General features: G+C 41.1%; 1 protein-coding gene across 1 annotated transcript in view; it reads left to right on the top strand.

Moving 5' to 3' along the window:
• The window catches only part of CTNNBL1 (catenin beta like 1), a 170,092-nt gene that overhangs the window by 35,762 nt on the left and 108,744 nt on the right, over positions 1-25,586 (top strand). The window contains exons 4-6 of the mRNA XM_032605835.1: positions 6,515-6,654; positions 17,453-17,550; positions 25,340-25,433. Coding sequence (XP_032461726.1) covers positions 6,515-6,654; positions 17,453-17,550; positions 25,340-25,433 — 332 coding nt within the window. The remainder of the gene's footprint in view (positions 1-6,514; positions 6,655-17,452; positions 17,551-25,339; positions 25,434-25,586) is intronic.

Below are 25,586 nucleotides of genomic sequence, written 5' to 3'. Positions count from 1 at the left end.
CACGTGCATTTTAAACTTTGATAGCTACTGCCAAATTCCCCACCATATCCTTTAGTTCTGTCACCAGCAGGTCTCTTTCCCTACGTTCTTGCCCACAATGAATCTGATCTCTCAACATCTTTGCCATTTGTTTTATTGTTATTTCTTTACTCAGCAGTCTTCCTGCATTAGACTCTGTGTTCCTTTTAGTTGGTGTGTATTGTTTGTCTCTGTAGTACCTAGCACGGTACCTGCCATACTGTAGGCACTCAGTAAACAAGAGAGATCTTATATAGTTGATGTCATATTTACTACATCCCTATTGCTTGGAACCCGAGGATACATTATGAGGCAGCTATGCCACAGGTTGATGACACTGGAAATTTAAGAAATCCAATTTACTTCTTGGAATGGCAGTATTACCTTTGCCCGCTTAGTAGGTATACTTGTCATTTTAGAGCAGCGAGTTTCTGCAGCTTATGTTCACCATCTACATCTTAGGTACGACAGATGCTGTATTGTTACAATTCATGAACTGGTTTTAAGAAAACGTTGTTTTATTTAAAAATATCAACAGTGTTTTCCATTCACACAAAATTTATATACTATTTTAGTTTTAAAATCTAAACATTTGAAAATTGAAATTATACATAAAGAACATTTTTTTTTTTTTACATCGAAAAGCAGTTAGGAAACTACATTGTGTTTTAACCTTGAGTTCTTGAATTCTTACTGGTGCAGTGTCTTTTATAATTCTCTAGACCAGCAAGGTGCAATTAAAATGAAAATTGCTAGAGCATATTTGAATGAAACTTTCCGGTTGAGATCAGAAACATTCAAATTTATTTTCCCATATATGCAATTGTCATTTTGATTGCATACCAAAAAATGCCTCTCTTCATTTGGCTGCATTTCAGATTCAATTGACACTTCTCTTAGGCAGCCTCTACTTTGCACTGTGTGATCTTTCTCCCAAACATCACATCTGGTAGAGTGTGCTGTTTCCCTAGTAAGTCCTTTAGTAGTTTTTCTCTTCATTTTTGCAGGGGCAGACTTATTTAGTTTAGTGGTCCTCAAATTTTTTAGTCTCGGGATCCCTTTGCACCCTTAAATTATTGAGTACCCCAAAGTACTTACCTAAGAAAATTCTAGAATATTCAAGTACACATTTCATTAGCCGTTAGGGCAGTGGTATCATCACATTGTTGTATAGTTGTCTGAGAAACTCCACCATACACTCCCGAGAGAATGAGAGTGAAAAAGGCAAATAGTGTTTTGGAGTTGTTGTCAAAATAGTTTTGATCTTATAAACCCCTGAAAGGATCTCCAGCCACCCCCTGCAGTCCCAGGGCCACACTTTGAGAACTGCTGATTTAGCCAGGTGAAGGAAGCATCATGTTGTGTGTGCACTTACAGCTGGTTTTGTGATTGCAGGAGGACTCGTTGGTTTCTGTTGTTCTTATAGTGGTTTTGAACATTGCTGATCACTTGCTAAAATTCACTTTTGTGGTTGAGGGAGAACATCCTGCTGGTCTGAAGCAAATGTACGTGGGCAAGCTAGCAGAATATTCTCCATCCTACCAGATGGAATCAGTGACCCCATCTCAGCCTGGGTTACTGTTTTAATGTGTTGCTCTATTGCTTTCCCGTTGACCTCTAGCTTGATCCTCTCCCCCCAGCTGTGAGTCATCTGTTGCTGAAGGTGTACCTAATCCCTAGGCAGCCATCTGCAAATACTGTAGTGTGTGATTTTAAATGAGTAGGCTTGTACTTTTGTCAGCAAAAAGAGAATTTTCTTTGTTACAGTGTAGCAAACTTGAGGGTATCTAGATTCATTGACTGTCTACTACATGCCAACACTTGTTAGGCATTTTATTATCTCTTTTAATCCTCACTATAATTCAGATAGGAAGATCAAGGAAGTTGAGTTTTAGAGATAGGTTAGTTAATATTCTGTCTCCCTTGACAAGGCTGGAGCCCAGTGCTCTGTGTTCCAATGGCAATTTTCTTGGGCAACGCTGGATATCCTTACAATGAATTGTATGTAATAGATTATTTATATTTGTGCTAGGCTAGGAGTTCGGTGAGGACGGCAACTGGGATTATTTTGCTATCTGTTATATCCTCAGTACCTAGCACAGTGACTGGCACCTAGTATGTGCCCATAAATACTTATTGACACACTGCTAATGGTTACACAGCCAGTAAATAATGTTGCTGGGGTGTAACCCAGGTCAATTTCATTCCTAGGTCCAGGCATTTCCCACTATATCTCGTTACTCATGTCACATGGGACCCCAGTGGTATTTTTATGCTGTTTCCCTGCTCACAGTTGACTTTCTGCTCGTTTTGTTGTGATAATTTTCTGACTTTCTAAACTTAAAGATAGTTGATTAAGATTGCATATTTGGAAGAAGGATTTTGAAGTTGGAAGGGACTGAAAGGTACAGTCCGTTTCCCCCTTCTCTTCATTGATTTTTTTATATCACCTTTTATTAATTACCCCCAGTGACAAGGATCTAACTTCCCAGAGAAACCTGTTTCATCATTTGGCAGCTCTGACTCTTAAGATTTCAACTCCGAATGAAAAAGAATTTCAACAAATCCTCCTGTGAGAGGATATCTAGACTCCTTATAACCTCAGTTGCTTCCCCAAATTAGTGTCCATATCCCTTCTAAAGTATGGTTCCCATAACAGATGTCACAGACTTTTATGGTCATCTAATCAGCATAACTATCTTGTTTTCTTTTAAGCAGCCTAAAACCATAACAGCATTTGTGGCAGCTACTTTCCTCTGCTCCTTCATTTGGAAGGCATCTGCTGAACTTCTGCAGTGGACCAGGGAGTGTGCCCAGTGCTAGGTGTCCAGAGATGACTGAGAAATAGTCTCTGTCCTGGCAGAACTGTTTGGTGGTCTGATTTGTATTGTGGTTACAGTTGAGTAAAACCATCAGGTCCTTTCTACACATGTCCTCTTACTACACTGTGTCTTTCCTGCCCCATGTATTTGTACTTGACTTTTTGGTTCAATGCGTTCTCCACATAGACCCTAGGTAATTTTTCTCCTGTTAGATTTGGCCCATCATCATTGCCTGTCAGAAACTTTTTGAATTGATTCTGTCAGCTGCTGTGTTCACTATAAGCTTTGTGTTATATGACATTTGTTAAGTTTGCCTTTTATATATCTTCACCCAAGTTGTTGATCAAAACATAACAATAAAATAATATAGTTGATCTAAACAGACCTAAGGAGGGAGCCCTGCAGGATACCACCAGAAGCTTCTCTCCAGGCTGACATTCATTCACTAATTATCACTCAAGTCCCCAAATCTCTTCCTTGTATGCAAGATGATTTTGTTTATTACTAGTTAGTGCCCAGTCTCCCTTGCTAATTCTTCCCAGTGAGCTGCAAAAATCTTTTGTCAAGTTACTCTCAAGAAATCAGGTTTTTTGTTTTGTTTTGTTTTAAACTACCCATGTAAGGCAAATAAGCCTTAGAGGTTTGCTGAGCCCATTAGATTCAAAGATTAAACAGATCTACTGCCCCGTGGAATATCTGAAGTCTGCACCAGCCCTTCCATGTCATGATTCTGATTTGGTTTCCACACTTTAGGTGATGGGGAACTAGTGATTTAAAAGGTAATCTGTTTGTAAGCACTGTGGAAGGAGACTTTAAAAAAAAAGTGGTATGGGGGGGGTCTGACAAAAATAATTTTGAAGTTTACTTGGAATAATAAGCAGGTGAGAATAGACAAGGAAGCATTCAAAAAGAAAGCTAACATAGGAGTGTTTTGCAGTAACAGATATAAAATATATTGTAACACTATGAAAGTATGGTCCTGGCTCAGGAATTTGCAGACAAATCAATGAAATGGAGTGAAAAGCCCATGAACAGATTAGAGTACACGTTAAAATTTAGTGTATGATAGAGGTGGCATTTCTTCAAATTTGTGGAAAAGAGATAGATTATAGTATTGGAGCAATTGGCCAGACATTTGCAGAGTATAAAGTTAGATCTTTGCCCTATATTATACACTGAAATAAATTTTAGTTTTATTACTCCTAAACATTTAAAAATGTATAAACATAAAAGTACACCATATATCTGATCTTAGCATAGAAAAAACCTTGCTCAGCATACAGGTAAAATAGAGTTCATAAGGCAAAGGTAATTAAAAGCCTTTATGTCAAAAAGCACAATGTACAAGTTAAAGGACAAATATTTTTCTCTGGGTTTTTTTTTTTTTGCAATGTATCACAGAGATTAATTTCATTAACATATAAAGTGCTTATAAATCAATAATAAAATGAACACCCTGACATAAAAATGGGCAAAGAAGAAATACAAATAGCTAGTAAACATTAACAAAATTTTTACCATGGTGGTATCAGAAAAGCAAAATTTAAAAAAGTTACATTTCCCATCTCAATTAGGAGATTTTAAGTAGATAATACTTTTTTTGAAGAGGGTGAGGGGAAACAGGGAGTTCATACACTACTGGTGCCTTTCTGGCAGAATATATCAAAACCTGTTAAATTATGCATACTCTTTGACTTGGTACTTTCCTTCCTGGGAATTATCCTCACACGATAGTTATGAATACATGCATCTTAGTGCCATTTGTTATAAAGGAAAAAATTGGAAACCATCTGAATGTCTGACAAAGGGGGATTGGTAAAATAAATTATGGAGTATCTATACAAGGAAACACCATGTAGCTTTTTAAAATGTATTATTTAGAATAGGACTTTCAGATAGGCCTAATCTGTTCCCTCTCCATGATTGATTGGTAGTCTTTTCTTGGAACACTATGTTGAGAAGGATTCTGAAGCCATGTCTGGGCTCAGCGGGGGAGATGCTGTGCTCAGTGAGGGATTTTGCCAAGGGAGAAGAAGGACTGACAGCCCTATTGGATACTGGCTTTTCCTGCTGTAGAAGAATGTTTAATGATAAGAGGAATTGTTCAGACTATGTTAACAACAACAGCAAAAATTGTATATAGAACTGTATACTGTGTAGGCTACTTTTAGGCAGGGGGAAGGCTATGAGTTGAGAAAAATTACTTAAACATACCAGAGTATTATCAATGGTTATTTCTGGTTAATAAGATTATAGATGATTTCGGTTTACTTTTTGAGGGCTCTTCTTTCCTTTTCCCAGTTTTCTACAAAAAGTGGTGTTTTATAATCAGAAAAAACTACATAAATGTTATGATTAAAAATGGTAATGGAGAAAAACAGTGGTAAGATATTGTCTAAATTATGGACATGTTTTAAAAAATTACAGTGTCCAGATTTTGTTCTTACAGAATCTCCAGAGTTCTGGAGATTTGCCCAGCTCCTCAGCATCTGGAGGTTCAGGAGTCCCTGCTTATGTTCCTTTTCTTTGTGGCCTCAATTCAGTTAAGCAGGCATCTGTGGATACATAGAGACAAAAGATGTAATTCCTGTCTTTAAGAAGCTTACATTCTGGAAGGGAAGATAGACATATTATATGTGTTAGTAGTAGTAATAGAAATGAGAGCAAATGTATAGTGCTTTTTGCATGTCAGACATTTTTTAAGTGCTTTATGTGTATTTGTTCATTTACTTTTTACAGTAGCCTATGAGATAGGTAACTTTATTAGCACATTTATTATACAGATGAAGAAACTGAGGCAAAGAGAGGCTAAGTAAGTGGCGAAGTGAGGTTCAGAGCCAGGCAGTCTGGCTCCAGAGTGTGTTTAACCACTGATTCCTCTCCGCCAGTTATTTTTTCAGTTGCTTTACATGGATTAGCTTATTTCCTTTTCAGAACAAACCTTCCTGTCTTGTTCATCAAAGGCTTAGCGGGTATTTCTTCTATGTCAAACACTGGGGGAGGGCATGCAGAGGTGAATGCAAAGCAGTTCTGTTCTTTGTGCCTGGGCATAGGTTTGCAGAAAGGTGCAGGTGTGGAAATGTGAGTGAAGTATCATGCTACTTAAGGTATGGTGGTGATTACAGGATGCCAGACTTTACTTTGGGATCTTTCTCTTAATCAGCTCATTGGAAGGGGTGTGGGGGAGGGGAAGGTTTTTCTGGATGGCAGCGGAATCTCTGTCCTTTCCTTTAGATAAGGGGAATAATTGGCTCTTGATCTGAAGTGGTAGGTAAGAGAAGCCCTTTTTGGATCAGTAGGATAACTATGTTCAGGACAGCAGAGTGAATTGCCATTCCAAGGGGTTATGGTAGCTAATCCACAGGACTGGTGGGCAGTTAGAGCATCTGATGCTGCAAAATGCTTTCGAAGCCTGTAAAAGGCAACTTGTGACTGCAAGAGTAAGGGGAACCCTGTAGTGAGATCTGAATCCGAGATTGATTTTTGTAATGAGGAAATCGATCTCCCAAGGAAATTGTGTGACAGTATGATTTTTGGACGAGCATACTTCTTGGTTGGTCTGTTGTAGACATTTTGACAGATTGTCTCTCTGTCTGGATTATGTTGCTGTTTGCTCCTCAGTACTGATTGTACCCCTTCCCTTTCAATAATGCTGTCTTGTTTTCCCTTCCTAGGTTTATGGAATCTGAGCTGGACCTAAATGACATCATTCAGGAGATGCACGTGGTGGCCACCATGCCAGACCTGTACCACCTTCTGGTAGAGCTGAATGCTGTTCAGTCTCTCCTCGGGTTGCTTGGACATGATAATACAGATATCCTTTCAGATCTGTCCTCAGTAGGAAGGCAGACGTGGTGGGGGAATGCTGTTTACTCTCTTCTCCTGTCTGTCTCTGCTGATGTCTGCTGTCACGTTTGGTTTTCTATTTCCATTTTAATTTTCTCCCATCTTGAATCACACGCTGCTCTTTACTCATTCGAAAGTCTGGTTTTTATCTATTAATAAATCTTGGGCAGCCCTTAGCTGTCCTACTTGCTCTTATTAGTGTTAGAATTCATCGTGATGTATCCTGTTCATACATTAACAGCATTAATTTTTCAGGATCTTGATTTGGGGGCCCATTATATAGGCAAAACCAGACAGGATTTACATCTGTTGCTCTAGACATCATTTTGCTAACAGATGGCCCAGTGGAGTTGAACCCTCCTCTAGTCTCACATTTGAATGTCCAGGAAGACAGGGATTTTTATCTACTTTGTGTACTGCTATATTCCCAATTCCTTAGAAGAGGCTGGGTGCACAATAACATTTAGTATTTGTTGACAGCGTTAGACCTAAACAGACAGTCTAAGTTTGATTCCCTGTATGAAATTTGGTGCCCCTCCAGCCCTTAGTATTCTCATCTGCAAAAGTAGATGAGTTATGTCACTGGGACGTAACCAGACCTGGATGCCTTAAGGTCTAACAGCCTTAAGGGCATAGAACATTAAATTACCGAAGGATCTAAAAATTGTGAATTCAGTTGCCACCTTGTTTTCAAGACTTAAATGCTATAGACTCTTCTGTGGGAATGATACTGTGTATATTCGTGGATGGCATTTACTGGAAAAAATATAAACATTCATATATATATATATATATATATATATATATATATATATATAAACTTTTGCCTTTCAGTGTTACTGAGAGGATCAAACATATAAGTGCTAAGCAGTTTCTGATACATAGTATCAGAAATGTAAAATGTTACTTTTAACTGAAGCTGAATCATGACTTAAAACCTTTTTATACTTTGTCTTTGCTATCAGATATGAAACAGCTTTAGTGGAAAAGGTTTTTGATGTACCTGTGGTTGGGGTTACGGTCATTAAAGCAAATTCTCTTCCAATAGTTTTTCTGTTTGAATACAGATTTCCGAAGGTAAGAGACAAATGTAGTTAGTCTGCTTGAGTGATATTCATGGGAAATCTGCTGCTGCTTCATGTTATTTTCATCTTTCTGGTAATCTCTCTCCTGAGAGCATGTCTGACTAGGTTCTTTCCTGCCTGATAATTCTCATAGGAATAAATCAGTGAATAATCTTAATGCAGGCTTCTTGAAGGGTGATCTTTTAAGCCATTTCTGATAATTCATGGAATGTTAGACAGTATTGAGAATTTCTGTCAGTCCCTAGATTGATGAGTATATTCCCCATACACATCACCGGGAGGTTCTGGGTTGTACGAGGACCCTAGTCAATTAGCTTGTCTCTGGGTGAGCTTGGTATGGGTCTCATGAATTCATTTGGTAGACACGGCTTTGAGTGCTTATCAGGCACTGTGCTAGACCCCCAGGAACCATAGGCTGCACTGATGCTCAAGCAGTATCCGTCAGTAAACATATTGAGTATCTAGCATACAAATAGCCCTATTCAAGGTACTAACTGGTCCTCACAGAGTTAGTAACCAAGAGTTCTAATTGTGACTTCACATTTCAATTCACCTAAAAATGGTAGATTTTCAGAATCCAAACAGACCTTAGAGTTGACTTAGTCCAGGGCCTTATTTGTTTAGTTAGTAACAAGTCTAAGGTCTAGATGTTGGACCACTAGCTGTTGAGGTTGAGGCTGGCACTCCAGGCCCCTGATTTCCAGTCCAGTGTCATTTCTAATGCACCTTGAGTCTTTTCCCTGTAGGATTTACTACATCCCTGACAGAGTTGTATAGTCACCTGTTTACCTTGTGTATTAATACAGCAATCACCTATTTTGTTTCTGGAAACACAACTCTTATTCTTCTTTTATTCTTGCTAACTCAAAATAATAGTGGCAGCTTTCTGAAGATGCTGACACTTTGCTGATTCACCAACCTGGTTCCTGCTGGGGAGAAGACTGACACAAGATGTGTGCTTGACATTGGGATGTTTGGGAAAGACAGTGGCACAGATGTTCCAAGTTGTTACGTTCTGGTCTTTAAGAAGGGAAAAAAACAAGTCCCTCCTATAATAACTTTGACAGACTGCCATTTCCCTCCTGTTTTCTGAGAGCTAAACTGTTTTTTCCCCTTCTTGTCTGCTAACCTTCACCCTGCTGCCCTAATGATATTTTTTTAAATCTAATTTTTAAATTATGCCCTACATCAAGTTTAAAGTGCATTTGAAATTTTTAAAATTACCTCATTTTAATTAGATGTAGCAATTAGGGTAAATGTCATCCTCCTCAAAGTACTGTTTTTCTTGAAAGTGGTTTCAAGAAAGGGTAGGCCCTCTTGACTTGCATCTAACATATCCTCTATCAGTTGGAATGTTGATCTCCCAGTAGCATTGCACTCTGCTTCTTGTCGTATCTGTGATCTATAATGGAAATTTTTCTTCGGGAAACGGTTGTTAACAATTTACTGTTGTACAGCTGTAACTGCCTGAAACACCTTACCATGAATAAACAATTTCATGGCAGTCAGGACTTAAATTTTTAATCTTTTTTAACTCTTCATTTATCAACCAAGACCATACATGGCTGGTTATGGTCCCAGCAAGCACAGGTCATCTTTGCTTTGTCCTTCTCTGAGAAAACATAAACTATAGGGACTTTAATTGGATCAGAGGCTGGTTTGTTGTAACCTTAAGAGGCAGAGGATGTGAGAAAACAGCTTGTGCCTCATCCTTTCAACCGTGAGAAGCAGCTTCAGAGTTTATTCTGGCGCTCTGCATCACTGCTGCTGGTGAGGGCTTGTCAGCGCTTCTGTGCCCCATCTCCCCCCTTGAGAGGCTGGAGCTCAGCCATCAGTTGGCTGTGGAGAGGAATTCTGGTCCGTGAAGAGCACCTCTGGGGGTGAGGGGCAGAGAGGGAGGGGCACACCCCTCACATGGATTGAAGAGTCACTCTGAATGCATTAGGAGGGAACACAAGGTGGGATTCAACAGCTGCTGCCTTTTAGAAATATTGCTTTTTAAAACAATTTTTCCTTTAAAATAAATCACTTAAACATGTTCAGAGCCCTTTTTTCTGTGACCCTTTTGGAGTGTTTCTTCAGAAAAATAAAATCAAAGGTACATTTAAAGGTTTTTTATTTTATTTATTTATTTATTATAAATTAATTTATTTTTATTTTTGGCTGTGTTGTGTCTTCATTGCTGCACGCAGGCTTTCTCTAGTTGCAGTGAGGGGGGACTACCCTTCGTTGGGGTGCGCGGGCTCCTCATTCGGTGTGCAAGCTCCTCATTGCGGTGGCTTCTCTTGTTGTGGAGCACGGGCTCTAGGCACACGGGCTTCAATAGTTGTGGCACGTGGGCTCAGTAGCTGTGGCTTGTGGGCTCTAGAGCGCAGGCTCAGTAGTTGTGGCGCACAGGCTTAGTTGCTCCGTGGCACATGGTATCTTCCCGGACCAGGGCTCGAACCCGTGTCCCCTGCATTGGCAGGTGGATTCTTAACCACTGTGCCACCAGGGAAGCCCTATTTATTTATTTAGGCTGCGTTCAGTCTTCATTGCCGCTCATGGGCTTTCTCTAGCTGTGGCGAGCGGGGGCTACTCTTCGTTGCAGTGCGCGGGCTTCTCATTGCAGTGGCTTCTCTTGTTGCGGAGCAGGGGTTCTAGGCTTGCAGGCTTTAGTAGTTGTGGCATGAGGGCTCAGTAGTGGTGGCGCACGGGCTTAGTTGCACCGCGGCATCTGGGATCTTCCTGGACCAGGGCTCGAACCCATGTCCCCTACATTGGCAGGCGGATTCTTAACCAGTGCGCCACCAGGGAAGTCCCTAAAGATATTTTCTTAAGGTGTTGCTAAACAGTCAGTTCTGTGGCCCAGTTTAAACCAAATTTACTCAATTTGCCTAAAGGACCAAGGAGGAATAAAACAAGAGGAAGATAGAACCCCATTTGGTGGCTAATCACCTCTTCTGCTATCAGCAAAAGAAAAAAAAAATTAGGGCAGCAAATCCATAAATATCTTATTTTTTTTTTGTGTGTGGTACGCGGGCCTCTCACCGCCGTGGCCTCCCCCATTGCGGAGCACAGGCTCCGGACGCGCAGGCCCAGCGGCCATGGATCACGGGCCCAGCCGCTCCGCGGCATGCGGGATCCTCCCGGACCGGGGCACGAACCCGCGTCCCCTGCATCGGCAGGCGGACTCTCAACCACTGTGCCACCAGGGAAGCCCAAATATCTTATTTTTATATGTCATTTGCTGTGTTCTCAATTTGAGGGAAGAGTCAGTGGAATCCTTTCTAAAGTCCTTATGGCAGATCATGGCATTTACTGGGTTTCTCCTTTGTATGATAAGCTCTGTTGGGTGCTATCAGGGAAACAAATAATAACTCTAGTTGAGGACTTCCCTGGTGGTGCAGTGGTTAAGAATCCGCCTGCCAATGCAGGGGACACGGGTTCGAGACCTGGTCCGGGAAGATCCCACATGCTGCGGAGCAACTAAGCCCCTGCACCACAACTACTGAGCCTGCGCTCTAGAGCCCGCAAGCCACAACTGCTGAGGCTGTGTGCCACAACTACTGAAGCCCACGCGCCTAGAGCCTGTGCTCCGCAAGGAGAAGCCACCGCAATGATATGCCCGCGCACCGCAACGAAGAGTAGACCCCTCTCGCCGCAGCTAGAGAAAAGCCTGGGCGCAGCAACGAAGACCCAATGCAGCCAAAAATAAATAATTAATTAAAAAAAAAAAAACTCTAGTTGATACAAAAACACTCACATTACTATGTGTGGTAAGTGCCCTTGGAGTGTTATGCCCAGGAAGTACCATTGGTGTTCTGAGAAGACGTAGGTCATCTCTGGTTTGGCAGTGATTAGGGAATTGGGCATTGGAGATGGGTAAGCTTTTGATAGATGTGGAGATCAGTGTGCATTTCAAGTTTATTTTCATGATTTCTACCGTGGCAATGGAAATTGCCATTCCTCGCGTGCTGGAAGCTGATGTGCTTACGTAGTCACTACAAACTTACAGGAATATCAGGTCCATGGCTTTATTTATTTTTAAAATCATGACCACTGCTTCTCAGCTGAGTGCCCTATTCTTTAATAAAAACTATTGAATAATATAAACCAGATTTTTTCAAATCTGCTTTCTCTCCACCCGTTTGTGATTCAGAAAAATGAGGTCTCATTGTACTGTTAACTTAGGGCATCAGTACAGTTGGTTGCATGCTAATATGCAGGAAGGGAGAGATTTGTTTTGTTAATTACAGAGTAGATCATTGGTCCTGATGGGACAGCTCTGTTTTGTTTGAAATAGGGAGTGGTCGTTAGCACTATTCTTTTCTAAATTACTGCTTAGTTTTCTCAAACTCTAGAAAGCCAGGAGAACTTGCAAAGTTGTCCCGTTGGATTTTGTGAAGAATTATTGTGGAAATTGGAAAATAAAGGGCAGACAGGATTTTTTTAGACCAGCAGGGATCAGTTGCACTTGAGCAGTTTGGGTCTATACGACACACCATATTATCCCAGAGGGTGTGTACAGTAGTCAGGGGTGCCTTGTGTTCGAGCCCCAGGGCTAATGAGCAGGAGTAGGGCTGGGAAGGGTTTGCACCTCCTAAGGGCTTTCTTCTAATTGGACTGGGAGGGAGTTGGCTATTGCTCCAGTGCTTTCCTGCAAGCACTGTCTAACAAGACTTTATATGTCAAGCTGTTGTTCTGCTAGGAGCTATTCTTGTCTTGATATTTCTAGAATCAAAATTACACTGAAGGGAGGGACTTCCCTGGTGGTGCAGTGGTTAAGAATCCGCCTGCCAATGCAGGGGACACGGGTTCAAGCCCTGGTCCAGGAGGACCCCACGTGCCGCGGAGCAACTAAACCCGTGTACCACAACTACTGAGCCTGCGCTCTAGAGCCCGGGAGCCCTAACTGCTGAAGCCCACACGCCTAGAGCATGTGCTCCTCAACAGGAGAAGCCACCGCAATGAGAAGCCTGCGCACGGCAATGAAGAGTAGCCCCTGCCCGCTGCAGCTAGAGAAAGCCTGCGTGCAGCAGCAAAGACCCAATGAAGCCAAAAATAAATAAATAAATTTATTTTTTTAAAAAAATTACACTGAAAAGAATTTACTTCTTTTCCTGATTGGTAGTCTAACTTCCCTGATAATCTGTACTGATAAACAACCCATTTTTTTGGAGCCATTTAAGTATGCTCTGAAGTAAGTCAGATTAGGAGAAGAGTGCCAAAATGGCAATCTAGGAAAAGGACCTCTTAATGTAACTTTTGATCTTGCTTATGAGTTTTAGGTGAATTCCATGTCCTTGGAAGTCTAGGGTGGTTGTAGCCTGCTTTGGACATTTCCCCTGTGGCCTAACAGTGCCCACTGACGTTTAGTAGGTACTTAATAAATGTTGAATGAGGACATTTTTTTCCCTCATATTATTTTGATTAAGGATTGGGGTAAAATTAAGAATCTAGATTCATTCTAGGTAGTTCTGTGCCATTATTTTAAAAGGAGAAAAAGACAGTTTTGTCTGTTTAGAAATTCATCAGCATTAATTGAGCTATATCTAATCACTCTTCTAATCTAGGAATAAAAGAAAAAAAGACTTCTAAAAAACCGCAGATTTGTTCCATTAAATCAGTTACGTACTGTGAATCCAAACTGGTCATTTTTCTTAAAGAAGCATTTTTGTAAGGACTTTTAAAAAAAGCCATCTGCTTAATATATTTTGTTCCTCTTTATCTTTTTTTCTTTTAATAATTTTGTTCCTTGTGGTCACATCTCACTGGAGATTAATGAAATTGATGCCCCGTTTCTGTCCCAAGACTCTACATGAGATGAGGCCAAAAAATCAAATATCTAAAACCAAAATAAAAGCAAACACGCCTCTTTTTCTAAAAGCCATTGTGTTGTGGGCCATTTTGTACCCAGCTGGTCTTTTCTACTTCGCCTCTTATTGTACTGGCTTATTGCCCCAGCAGTGGACAGGTGCAGAGGGAGTGAGTGGGGTGGCCTTTCTACCCAACATGACAAAATAGGCTATCAAAAACTGTGTTTTAGTAATTCGCAAAGACAGGCTCTCTGTTTTCCTATTGCACTTGGATGGGAGAGCCTTTTACCTTGTGAAATGAAATTGTAACTACAGTGGAAAAACCTATCACCCATGCCCCGAGTCTGCTTGTGAAGAAACGCCGGATGGGTGGCAGACCATGCTGAATTTTCTCATTAAAACTGAGAGTTCATCTGTTTATCTTTAGTTTCACTTCTTATTCCTCTTTCTGGTCTTCAAATGACCTCTATCTTCTGGATCATATTTATATTACTCGGGAGTTGATGATTACAATTATGGACTCATTACTGCCTTGCTGAAATGCTATTTGGTGAAAGTTGAGAATTTATGTAAAATCAGTTAATGGTAGGATTGATGAGTTGTTTACCAGACCTGGTAGCTGGTAGGTGATTTCTTGTTTGACTTCTCAACTGAGGCAGGAGTGTAGTAGGCAAGGAGATATCTACTGGACCATTATAAGAAATGACTTTTCTTGGTAAAAGTTAGACATTTATTCTGTTCCTATATAAAACGATCACCATTGTCAAATTTTCTTTTCCTTTTCCCCCCAGGTTTAATGTGACCCATTTGTGAGCATGGTATAAGAATAATCAAAGAAAAATATGATACTGTCCCATAAGACCTTAGAGGCTGAAGAAGGACTTGGTCAATCTGAATTTCTGTGGCATAGCTGAAATATAAAATTAGATCTTCCAACCCATTGTGACCCAGAAAGGGAGGATCATGCTGTTGTTAGCTTAAATTTTAGATTTTAGAGGTTTTAGAAAAAATGAAGGCAATAGTGAGGGTTTGGCCATTCTGTGGGAAGAATTGACTAACAACAATCTTTATTATAGTGCTTTCTTATTTTCTCAGTACTTGGATTTACTTGCCCTTTGACATACATGATGTCATTTATTCCTTATAGCTACTGGGTGAGATAGGCTGGGCAGAGATCATTATCACCTCTTAACAGATGAGGGAACTAAGCTGTAAGGAAATAAAGGAGCTTGAGCAAGATTCCATAGTATTAACAATTTGGGGACAGTTTGGTTCACTAAAGATACGAAGCAAAGATAAATATGATATGACCCCCGTCCTCGAGCTTGCTCTGACTCTTCATCTATTGTTCTTTCATATATGCCCCACCTGTCTCTTGAGGCTAATGTTTAATTAATAATCATAGTTATTAAGTCCTTAGTGGGGCATGATGTTATTCAGGGGATGTAATGATAGTACTTACTGCATGCCCAATTCACATCCTTGTCCTATAGACATCTGACTCTGGTGGATGGATGGATGGATGGATAGATGGATGGATGAAATGTCATCATGCATATTAAATAAGCAGGTGGATAAATAATAAGAATTTTACATCTCATATGTAAGAACTTTTCAAGAGAATAAATATGGGAGCTTCTCAGATGAGGAGAATGAGGAGTTGTTAGCATTTTGTTCTTTTTCCTGGGATTTTAATAATTTATGATGAAGTAAGTGACAGTCCTTTTCTCTGTTATTATAGTAGGGTCAATAGCTAGAATTTACCTGAATCTAGCTGTTTTTAAACCTGGTTTATAATCCCCTGTGCATTAATATGAAGAGTACGGGCAAAGGTATTATTTTTGGAATCAGGTGGACCTAACATTCTCCCTTACTATTGCAGTGACCTTTAGATAAGTTACTTAACCACTCTGAGCTTTCGCTTTCTTATCTGTAAAATGGGGATCACACTTATAATGCTGCTGTGAGAATTCAGTAGCACAGTGCTTGGCATAATGATGACTTTTTAAAAATGGTAGTTATTATGATGGCATCTACAGCAGTGTTTAGAGAGGGAGAACTACTAATTCCTACTACTCAGAATTTCTAGAGGTTAGTTTGGTTAGGCTGTTTTGTTTTTTAATTCAAACAATTTACATATTTTAGTTTACTATACATCATGTTTGATACGTGGTCTTTGTGTCAAGAGCTTTCTGGTTACTTTGTTAATAAAGACTATATACTATACGCATGAAGGAGTTTTATCCAAAGACCTTTAATCTCATTATACACATAGAATTTCATAGAACACCCAAGTTTTGCGTATATATTACTTTAAAGTGTGAAAGAATAAGACACGGAAAGCTTAATTACTTATTCATGGTGGTCAGCTGGTCAGGTATAGATAAATAAAACAAACCTTTGAATAATTTTTCTTTTAGCAAAAGATGTTCATAAAATACCTGTAACATCAGTTGGCAGTTAGCAGGTCCTATCATTCTTGTTAATATGTCCTGTATCTTTCTTTTTATTTTTTCTTTCCAGTTTGCATTGAAACTGCCCTGATTCTGACCCTTGTCGTCTCACTTCTGGACTCTTTTGTGTGTTGTAGCTTCGGAGCAGGTCTTCCTCCTTCAGGCCTGGCTTTTCCCCAACCCCCCCATCTACCCACCCCCAAACCCAACACTCACAGTGCTTTAGTGCATCCTGCACACAGCTATTAACATTATTCTTTCAAGATATTATTTTCTTCATATGAGTCTAGTTATCATTTTCTCCCCTCCCCCTGTCCCTAATCCTCTTTCTTCTCCTCTTCATATACCTTTGTACATTCTAATCTCTCTGTGTATATTCCTGATGTTTTGCTTTCTAGCCTACCTGCCTTCATCTATTTAGTGGCCTGTTTTCTGACCAGTCATCTTGTAGCAAATCTTTCCTTATTTCCCAGTTCAGTTTGCTCCTTTTTCAGGATGTGTGCAGTTGTCTGTATTCCTCATTTGTTACATGTTGGTAATTGCCTGTGGTATATAATTTTTTAAAATGTCTTTAGTTACCTTAACTTCCTCATTTTATCAATGAGGAAACTGAGGCCCAGAGTGAATAGGTTTGCCTTTGTCACTATCACAGTGCTTTACTCATCATAAGCATTCAGTAAATGCTGGTTGACAGAGCAAGTGGTGTGTGTGTGTGTATGTATGCGTCCAAGGTGAGGGAAGGGAAACTTAGTTTAGTTTGGGCTTCCAGTTTCCAAACATAACTCCTTTTTTCTCTCCTTCATGTTTTCTTTCTCCTGTATGTCCCTGTCTCTCTCGTTTTGCCTTGTGTTTAATCATCATTGTTCACCTTCCTTTTATGTCCAAAGCAACATGGTATTTAAGAGGAAGGGAGGTTGGTGGGGTCTAGCACAGTCCAACGAAAATCCTTCCCTCTACATTTTAAACCTATTTTGTCATGCCCTGATTTCTGAAGACTCCTTGGTGAACACCAGCCATCTTATCTCAGAAGAAATCATTACTGTCTTTGAAGGTGGACGATAGTTAAGATTATACTGAGTTCCAAGAATTTAAATTATGAGGTAAGGTTAAGGGTGTTGACCTTTTTCTCACTGGAAAAGTGACCTCCCAAGTGATCTATTTGAAGTTTTGAAATCTATGAAAATGCACTGAACCTATGGAATAAGTTGCCAGGAAGGCAGCATAAGGAAAGGAACTAAGTGAAGCAGTTACCAACATTTATTGAACACCCACTGTGAGTAAAACCTCGTTGAAGAGATGTTAATAAAACTAGAGTGTATCAAAGGTAAATGGTGATGAAGCGATTGACCAGGAAATGGAAGGGAACCAAATATTTTAATAAAATGTCAGGTGGGTTTTCATATGTATGTGTTACCCTTAACATTTTTCACATGTGTCCATAGCTGTGGTTGATTTGCTTCAGGAATTAACAGACATAGACACCCTCCATGAGAGTGAAGAAGGAGCAGAAGTACTCATTGACGCTCTGGTAAGTTACATGTCCCTCTGGGTTTTGCAGGTGTGTGTGCGGTGTTGGCATCCTCCCCACCATTGTCTCTGTGAGTGGCGCTGGCTGGGTGTCAGGAAGAGCTCTGTGGCAAGGCAGTGGTTGAGAGTCCGCCTGCCGATGCAGGGGACATGGGTTCGTGCCCCGGAGCAGGAAGATCCCACATGCCGTGGAGCGGCTGGGCCCGTGAGTGGCAAGGCGGGACTGAATGAGGAGAGTAGGAAAGTGAAGTGCAACATGTGGGGTACTTTATTCTTTGGAACTGTGTTAGGGCAGGGGTTGTAGAGTCCTAGTATTTATTAAATATGTGCTGTAGGCAGGCGTTTTCTTGTTTTTTACACTTTATTTAATCCTCACTGTAACCTCTCTGAAGGGTATTACTGCTATAATTCCCATTTATAGCCATGAAGCTGAGGCTTAGAGAGGCAAAACAACCTGCCCGTGGTCACACGGCTGGGATTTGAACCTGTGTTTTCTTTGATTCCACATTCCTGCACGCCTGCCCTCACTGTGTTGCTTCTGACCTTTTTACAAAGAGTTTTTGCAGAAAAGAGTTTCTTTTCTCCTCTGGGCTTTATAATCCCAAGCGCTAGTAAAGACAGGTGTCATTATTATTTGTTGTATGGATAGGGAATCGGAGAATGTTTAAAAACAAGAACAAACCTTCTAGCTCATCCAGGTCCAAGTAGCAGCCACTGACTGCAGAAGACAGGGTCAGCTGATTTCTGTGTTCCTTTTTGTGGAGCCTAGGCAAGGTCTCAGAATCTTCTTCAGGTATTATTCCAGGAAGCAGCCAATCCAAAGAATTTATATGTGAGGTGAAGTGATGTAATCTCTTCAACTCACCCTACCCTTGAGGAAGCCCAGGTGCAGAAGTGAAGCCTTCCACTGCATCACTGTCAGCCAGTCCCTGTAACAGCAAAGATGAGCTTCTGCATGTTGGGATCCCCACTGCAGTCCTGTCCCACAGCACCAGTTTCCCTCCTACCAGGCATGGGAGAGGGCCCCAGGGCCCCACAGCTGGCCAGTGGCAGGAGTGACTCTGCTCCAGCCTCTTACCCTGATACTGCCTGTGGAGCTCTGTCCACCCACCAAGCTATCTCCCTCAAGTTTCTGTTGATTTTCCATTCTTTCTGTTGTCTTCTGCTGTCTGGTCTTTTCTCTCTGGTTAAGAATGTTAATAAGTACTGGTTTTGATGCAGTTTGCAGAGTTTATCAAAGGTCCATGTAGCCACTTGTATTAGAAGCACCTGGGGTGCTTGTTAGGCTGCTTTCTGGCCCCATCCAAGACCTGCTGAATCAGAATGGCTGGGACGAGGGCCCCAAATGATTCTGAGACCCCACTGCTACACTCCCCACCACCTCCTCACCCTTTCTGTCTTGAGGTTCTTGACACGAGAAATTTCCCATGTGCCTTGCTCACAGCGACCATTTGGTGTGAATGAAGGGGCTGTGAACCCACTGGATATGAAGGACTGTCTCTTACAGAGAGCGAGGCTGGAGTCCCGCAGGGCCATTTGTGACTGAGTATGATGAAAATTTCTATGGCCGTTTTTCTTTCAAGCTCCTTCCTAGAGCAAACTGCCACTTTTGTAGAATTCAGGACCTTTATTTTTCCTTTGAACCACTGTGCAGACAGAAAAGGGTGATGTCGGGGTGTCCTTTTGTTTGGAGGAGCATCTGAAGGAAGATGCTTGCTCCTTCTGCATGTCCCCACAGTGTCATTTGTGTAGTCTTACCTTTTAGAGGTTAATTACAGTGGCCCTGAGTGAGCCTTCCTGCCTGGACTCTGGGCTGATTTTAATTATCATCCTTTGCCTGTGTGAATAGAGGAAACAAGAGAGGAACAGCTAGCTGGTCTGCTGCCTGTAAAACGTACCCAGAAACAGCAATTCACACAAAAGCCCCCTTTGTGTTTTCTGTGTTGCCAAGCCCACCAATGAAAGCTGGATCTTGCAGATTTTATTGTTTGTTTGGGAAGAGACAGTTCATCCTCAGTCTGGGGAGCCATTAGGTAGCTGCTATACAGGGTCTTCTGTTTGTTTTGTTTAGTTTCTTTCTTATTATATTATTTTAAGATTTTGACTCTTACAGCTTTATACTGGTGGGGCTGGTGTGAATCACAAACGATTGAACATTTCTAGACTCCCATATATTATTTGCTTATCTGCCGCCAGTCAGGAGCCATCAGTAAATATCAGAGAGCGGAACTGGCAGGTGGTCTTCATCTGTTTTTTTTCTACCCTTGTGCTGCGTTCAGGAAGAAGTTTGATAAGTATTCTCATATTACAAGGGTTGACTTGTCTTCGTAGTTTTAATTTGGGGCCAATATTGGAGGCCTGGAATTGAATGAGCAGAGGCTAGAGAACATGTAGTAGAATTTATTGTGATGTTCAGTTTGCAGTTATTGCCTTGGTCATTTTCTCATTTGGAGGTCCTAAGCAATAGAATAGCACATTTGTGGGGAGAGAGTGCTGTCCTGGTATTCTCAGGGATCTTTGGGGTTTGAGGTTTGGTTTATATCCACTGCTATTACTTATGCAAAAGGCAAATATTTGTGCTTTGTAACAAGTTGATTTGGTAGCCTGGAAAATACACTCTTTTCTGAAGAGCGGGAACACAGGGTATTTGCTTTGATGGCAGTCCTCTGGCATGCCTCTCTTAAGAGGACATTGGACTCCTTGAGAGTCATGATTAGATTACAGTCATTTCCCTACTCACTAGTCCCAAAATTTGCCATGCGCTTGGCAAACCCATGCCTTTGCTCACATCTGCCTTCAGCTTGGCAAGGCTTGCTTCCCCTGGGCTATCTGGAATACTACTCATTCTTTAAAGCCTCACTTTAACCTTATCTCTCCTGAGTCTTTTTCAGACTCATCACTTCAGCAGAATTTGTGTTCCCCTACCACTGTGTATATCCTGGCACTGTTTTTAAGTTTGTCTTCCCTGAGATGTGATCCCGATCAGGGGAGTGGCCAAAGTGGTGGCTTTGTCACTTACCATCTGTGTGACCTTGAGAAAGTTACCTATCCTCTCTGCACTCAGTTCATTCTTCTGTAAAATGGGGATAACAGTAGTGCCTATTGCATAGAGCTGAAGTGAGGAATAAATGAGATACTTAGTAGATCTTTAGAACAGTGTCTGGCACAGAGTAAACACCCAATAAATGTTAGCCATTGTCTTAATAAAGGTATAAATGTCTGGGACATATTAAGTACTTAGTAAATGTCAAGTTAAAATGATGTATATCACATGCCACACAGTGAAATGTTTGTGAATGTTTGTTGACTTCAACAAACATTTTTTTTCATTTCAGCAAATGTTCAAAAAACATTTTGAACAAATACCCAAAAACATCTGAAGGGTGTGGACCTAAATGAGACATGGGGGGATAGATGTTTAGTTTAATAAAAAAAAAAGAGGATGAAATAAGTAATGATAATACAAGGCAGAGCATTAAGAATGACTGTGAGAGATGCAAGCTTCTTTGGAAATGAGGAGGAGAGAGCCATCCCTTCTGATGGGGAAGAACCAGGAGGGGCGGCAGAGCTGTAGGTATTCGCCATGGCCCCTGTAGGGAGGCTTCAATGTGAGGGTGCTTGGAGGGGTCACAGCCAGAGGAGGTGGAAATGTGGCTGGGAGCCACCACTTACTATAGTTTCACAATGTGGCTTTGATGTGGAGAGCCAGGAGATTGCCCTATACCCATTCTTGCCCTCAATTAACCCTACGTAAATTTTGAAGCTTGAGCTGGTGGCAATGCATTTGTGCTGCTCAGATGAGGCTGAAGTTGGCAGGTTTTTGGTTGTTCTAAGGGTACTTACGTAAGTTTCAGGATGCTACCACTTTTATCCCTTCCCATTTCTATTCACGTCCTCACCTTCATCTGTATTTGTTCTCAAGCAGAATTCATTTGGTCATTCATTTCACTGATTGTTTACTGAATGCTTAGTGTGTTCTGGATTCTAAGAATTGCTTATGTAGCAGTGAGCAAGACTGACAAAGTCTGTTTTTGTGGAGCTCGTATTCTAGTGTCGGGAGAAACAGTAAATAAGTAAACGAGAAAACAGGTAATGACTCCTTGTTACATAGAGAATTAACATAGAATGATGTCCTGTAGAGCAACTGGAGAGTCACATCAAATTAGATAGTCAGGAAAGGCCTGAGTTCTGGGTGATGAGAAGAAGCCAGCCATTCAGAATGACCAAGGGCAAGGAATGAGTTTGATATACTCAAGGAACAAAAAAAGGCCGGTATTGTTGGAGCACAGCTGGGGTGAAGGGAGAGAGCACCGTCAGGGCCAGACCACACTGGGCTTTGTAGGCCTTGTAGTAAGTTCGGGTGGGATTGCCAGTGTTCAGGGGAGTAGTAACATAGTCTGACCTAACATTTTAGAAAGACCACTCTTGGGAGCTGTGTCGATAATGGATTGGAGGGGCAAGAGTGGAAGCTAGAATATATTAGGTTGCAGCAGGCCTAAGTTACATTATGGCCATATTACTATGTGTATTTTCAAAACTTATTGCTTGGTCAAGATTCAGTGGGTGTGTGTGTAGGGCAGGGGGAGGGTTTATTATTGTTTTTTAAATATGAAATTTCCAGAACTCATAGTAGGTAGAAAAGCTCCAGTCAAACTCTTGAGAAACCTTGTTGGCAGATTGTGCAAGATAGAAAAGGAATCCTTCAAACGCTCTCATCTCCCCTCTTCTATCCCTTTTTTATTTCCTCATCTTCTCTTGTATCTACTCTCTCTGGTCAAATGGAAAAATATGACTGATCATGCCCTTGAACCCTGTCTCAGTAGGACCCGGTGGAGTATTGTTTGGGAGACCTGGTAACAAGTGGAAAAAGCCAATGACTTATCAGAAAACATCAGGCTTAAGACAGTCATGATTTCCAAGGCCAGGGTTACTCTAGCTGATGCTTTAATCCCTATGCAGGATTTGGTTTTAGTTTCAGAGTTAGTCACAGGTCCAAAACAGGCAGGAAGGTGGTAGACCCAAGAGTTTGGAGGGACAGAAAGCTAATTTGTGCTTCTTACTAGATGATATCTGGAGCTATGCACAATACAAATGTTTTCCTGAGGGTTTTCTCAGCTAAATGTATTTTGACTGCTTTGACCCTCCTGCATTCAGATAAAATTGCATTTAACCCAGCTAAACATAAAGTTTCACACTTTGCAAGCTTAAAAAGGCTGTCTGTTAGAAGTTAGATTTTTGTAGCAAGAAAAAAAGATTTCCTCCAGCCAGACACCCATTACCAATAACCATTCAGTTCTGGGATTTGAATGTGTTGCTTACTGCCACTGTCCCCACCACTCGCCAGACAGCAGACCATGGGTAACATAACTAGGAATCAAGGAAAGCGGATGGGGGGATAATGCACATAAAGCATCAATAAGCAGTTGAAACCTGTGAGGCAGTTTGCAGAACCGACAAGCAGTGTGATACCCAACGGAGTTGCAGTGTCCGCTGCTTTAGGATTCAGAGAGATTATAAGTCAGTCAGGGTGATGTAGGGAAAAACAAACTGTGATATGGTTCATGTTTTTCCCCCAGATGTTTTCCTGTTTTCTCTCACATACGCAAATTGTCCAATTAATTAAGGAAAATATTGCAGTGGATTTCTTTGGTGAAGCTTTTTCTGGCTGTGAGATTTGAGAGCAAGACTGTATATCTCCTTGATACGAGAGGGAAACAGCTCTTTCTTGTATTTACAGGAGTTCTCAATTCTGGCATCAGTATCCCCTCCAATCTGCAACTAGTGTCTTTCATTGCTTCTCACACCAGGGCATAAAGGAGAGCCTAGAAGAATCTGCTTCATTCGTGATTCAGGTATCCCAAATTAGTCAACAACTTCAGCTTTTCCCCCATCCAGATGCTTCCCTTAAGTCTCACCCAGAAAGAGTAAAGATCTTCTTTGAAGATCTGTCCCTCTTGCCATTGTTCCATCCTCAGGCTCAGTTTGAATTGTCCATAGAGTGCCTTATACACAAGTGTTCAGGAGGCATCATTTGAATGAGATCATTTCCTTCTCTCTCCTTTCTTTCCTCTCCTTTCTTTTCCCCTCATTGAAGTGACAGGATATGATGGGAAAAAATAGTCTCGGAGTTGGTCACTTCTGCCACAAGCTTCGTGACTTTGACCAGGCTAATTAACCTCTCTGGACCTTTGTTTTTCTCACCTGTAAACGTTGTGATGATTACATGAGAGCAAATGGAGCAATGTATATAAAAATATGACTACAGGGCTTCCCTGGTGGCGCAGTGGTTGAGAGTCCACCTGCCAATGCAGGGGACACAGGTTCGTGCCCCGGTCTGGGAGGATCCTACATGCCGCGGAGTGGCTGGGCCCGTGAGCCATGGCCGCTGAGCCTGCGCATCCGGAGCCTGTGCTCCGCAACGGGAGAGGCCACAGCAGTGAGAGGCCCGCGTACCACAAAAAGAAAAAAACAAAAGACAAAAATATGACTACAGTACACAAAGTCGAGTGTTTTGTCAGTTTATTTAAATTTAGCAAAATTACTGAATGTATAGTATTGCCCTTGACTTTGAGGAGTGTACCAAGATAAATGATGGTGCAGTGCCTGCCTTCAAAGAATTTGAGTTTTTCTTAGCCCGTGGGAGATATGAACAGTGCATAATCAGGTATCAGAAGAAGTAAAGGGCTAGATTCAAACTCTGCTTAATTTTTGAACCAGACCCAGGGTAAAGTATGCCATATAATTTCATTTAATCTTTACAACTTTTTCCCATTTCCTAAGTGAAGAAACTGAGGTGATGAGAGAGAGGATATACCATGGGTATGCAGCAGATCTTATCTTCCAGTATAGGTTTGCTTATTGTCTATGACTTAGAAATGTATTACCAGATAGATAATCACTTCTTGATTATTAGGTGTTTCCTTAGTTATCTTCCTTGGTGTGCCTCAGGGTTCCCCAAGGCAGTCTCTGTAAGGGCACACATTGTGCCAGAAGGTAGTGGGAAGCAGTGTAAACATTATTTCACCTGAGAAGGAAGCTTGGTTTTTGCTTCTGCTGCCACTGCTTAGTAGCTGTTTGGTCTTGGCTAAGTCACTGATCTCTTGAATATCATGTATATGATGTGACTACTAAAATTTTCCTATAAGTGTTATGTGAATCAAATTCAATAAGAGAAATGTAATTGCTTTCTTATGCATCATGTGTAATACAAACATAAGGTATTTTATTCTGTTAATATTCTTTTTGAGAAGGAGTCAGAAGTTCTTCGAAAGTAATAGTTTCATAAAAGCTTGATGTAGAAACTTAGGAATGTTTTGAGTTTAACCCTAAATTTTGATGTTAGTGTAAATATGGCAAGTAAACTTCCCAACTGAATATCTCTTGGTGCTGTGGTCTAGAAATGTGCTTTTGACTTGAATGAACTTGTGACTTGACTTAAGATGGCATTTTTGTAAGGTGTTTAAATACCGCATAGAAGTAGAAAGAGCACAGGACTTGATTTCAGAGGCCTAGGTTCAAGTGCTAGTATGTCACTCAGTTAAATATGTAACCTTGAATTTTACCTTGTTCCCTTAAGCTTCAATCTAAAGTTAGGGCTAGTGATGCCTGCCCCTTTGCCTCAGGGTCACTTCAAGCCTCAAAAGAGGTATTGGGATGGGAGAGCATACTGTAAACCATAAGTGGCAGGTTGTTTACTTTGTTCATTCAGTAGAGGAGTATGGGAATGACAACATTTTGGAGACTGTTTGTGACATGTATCCCATTCTCCTTTTGCTCCCCTGTTGCTGAAGGTGGACGGGCAAGTGGTGGCACTGCTTGTGCAGAATCTGGAGCGTCTGGATGAGTCTGTGAAAGAAGAGGCAGATGGCGTCCACAACACTCTCGGTAAGGGGAAGGGTGCCAGCATCTTCTGAGTTTCTTTCTGTTTGTTTTGGGGTTTGGTACTCATTTCCTTCCTCCTTCATTATAGAGTCAACAGCAGGAGGGTTTTCCTTTTTTCTGCTCCCAAATGAAGACCCTTGTGTAGATTTCATATAA

The sequence above is a fragment of the Phocoena sinus genome, chromosome 15 (genome assembly GCF_008692025.1).
Source record: "Phocoena sinus isolate mPhoSin1 chromosome 15, mPhoSin1.pri, whole genome shotgun sequence".
Taxonomy (NCBI): Eukaryota; Metazoa; Chordata; class Mammalia; order Artiodactyla; family Phocoenidae; genus Phocoena; species Phocoena sinus.
Note: the sequence above shows the minus strand (reverse complement) of the source record. Positions and strands in the feature narration are given on the sequence as shown.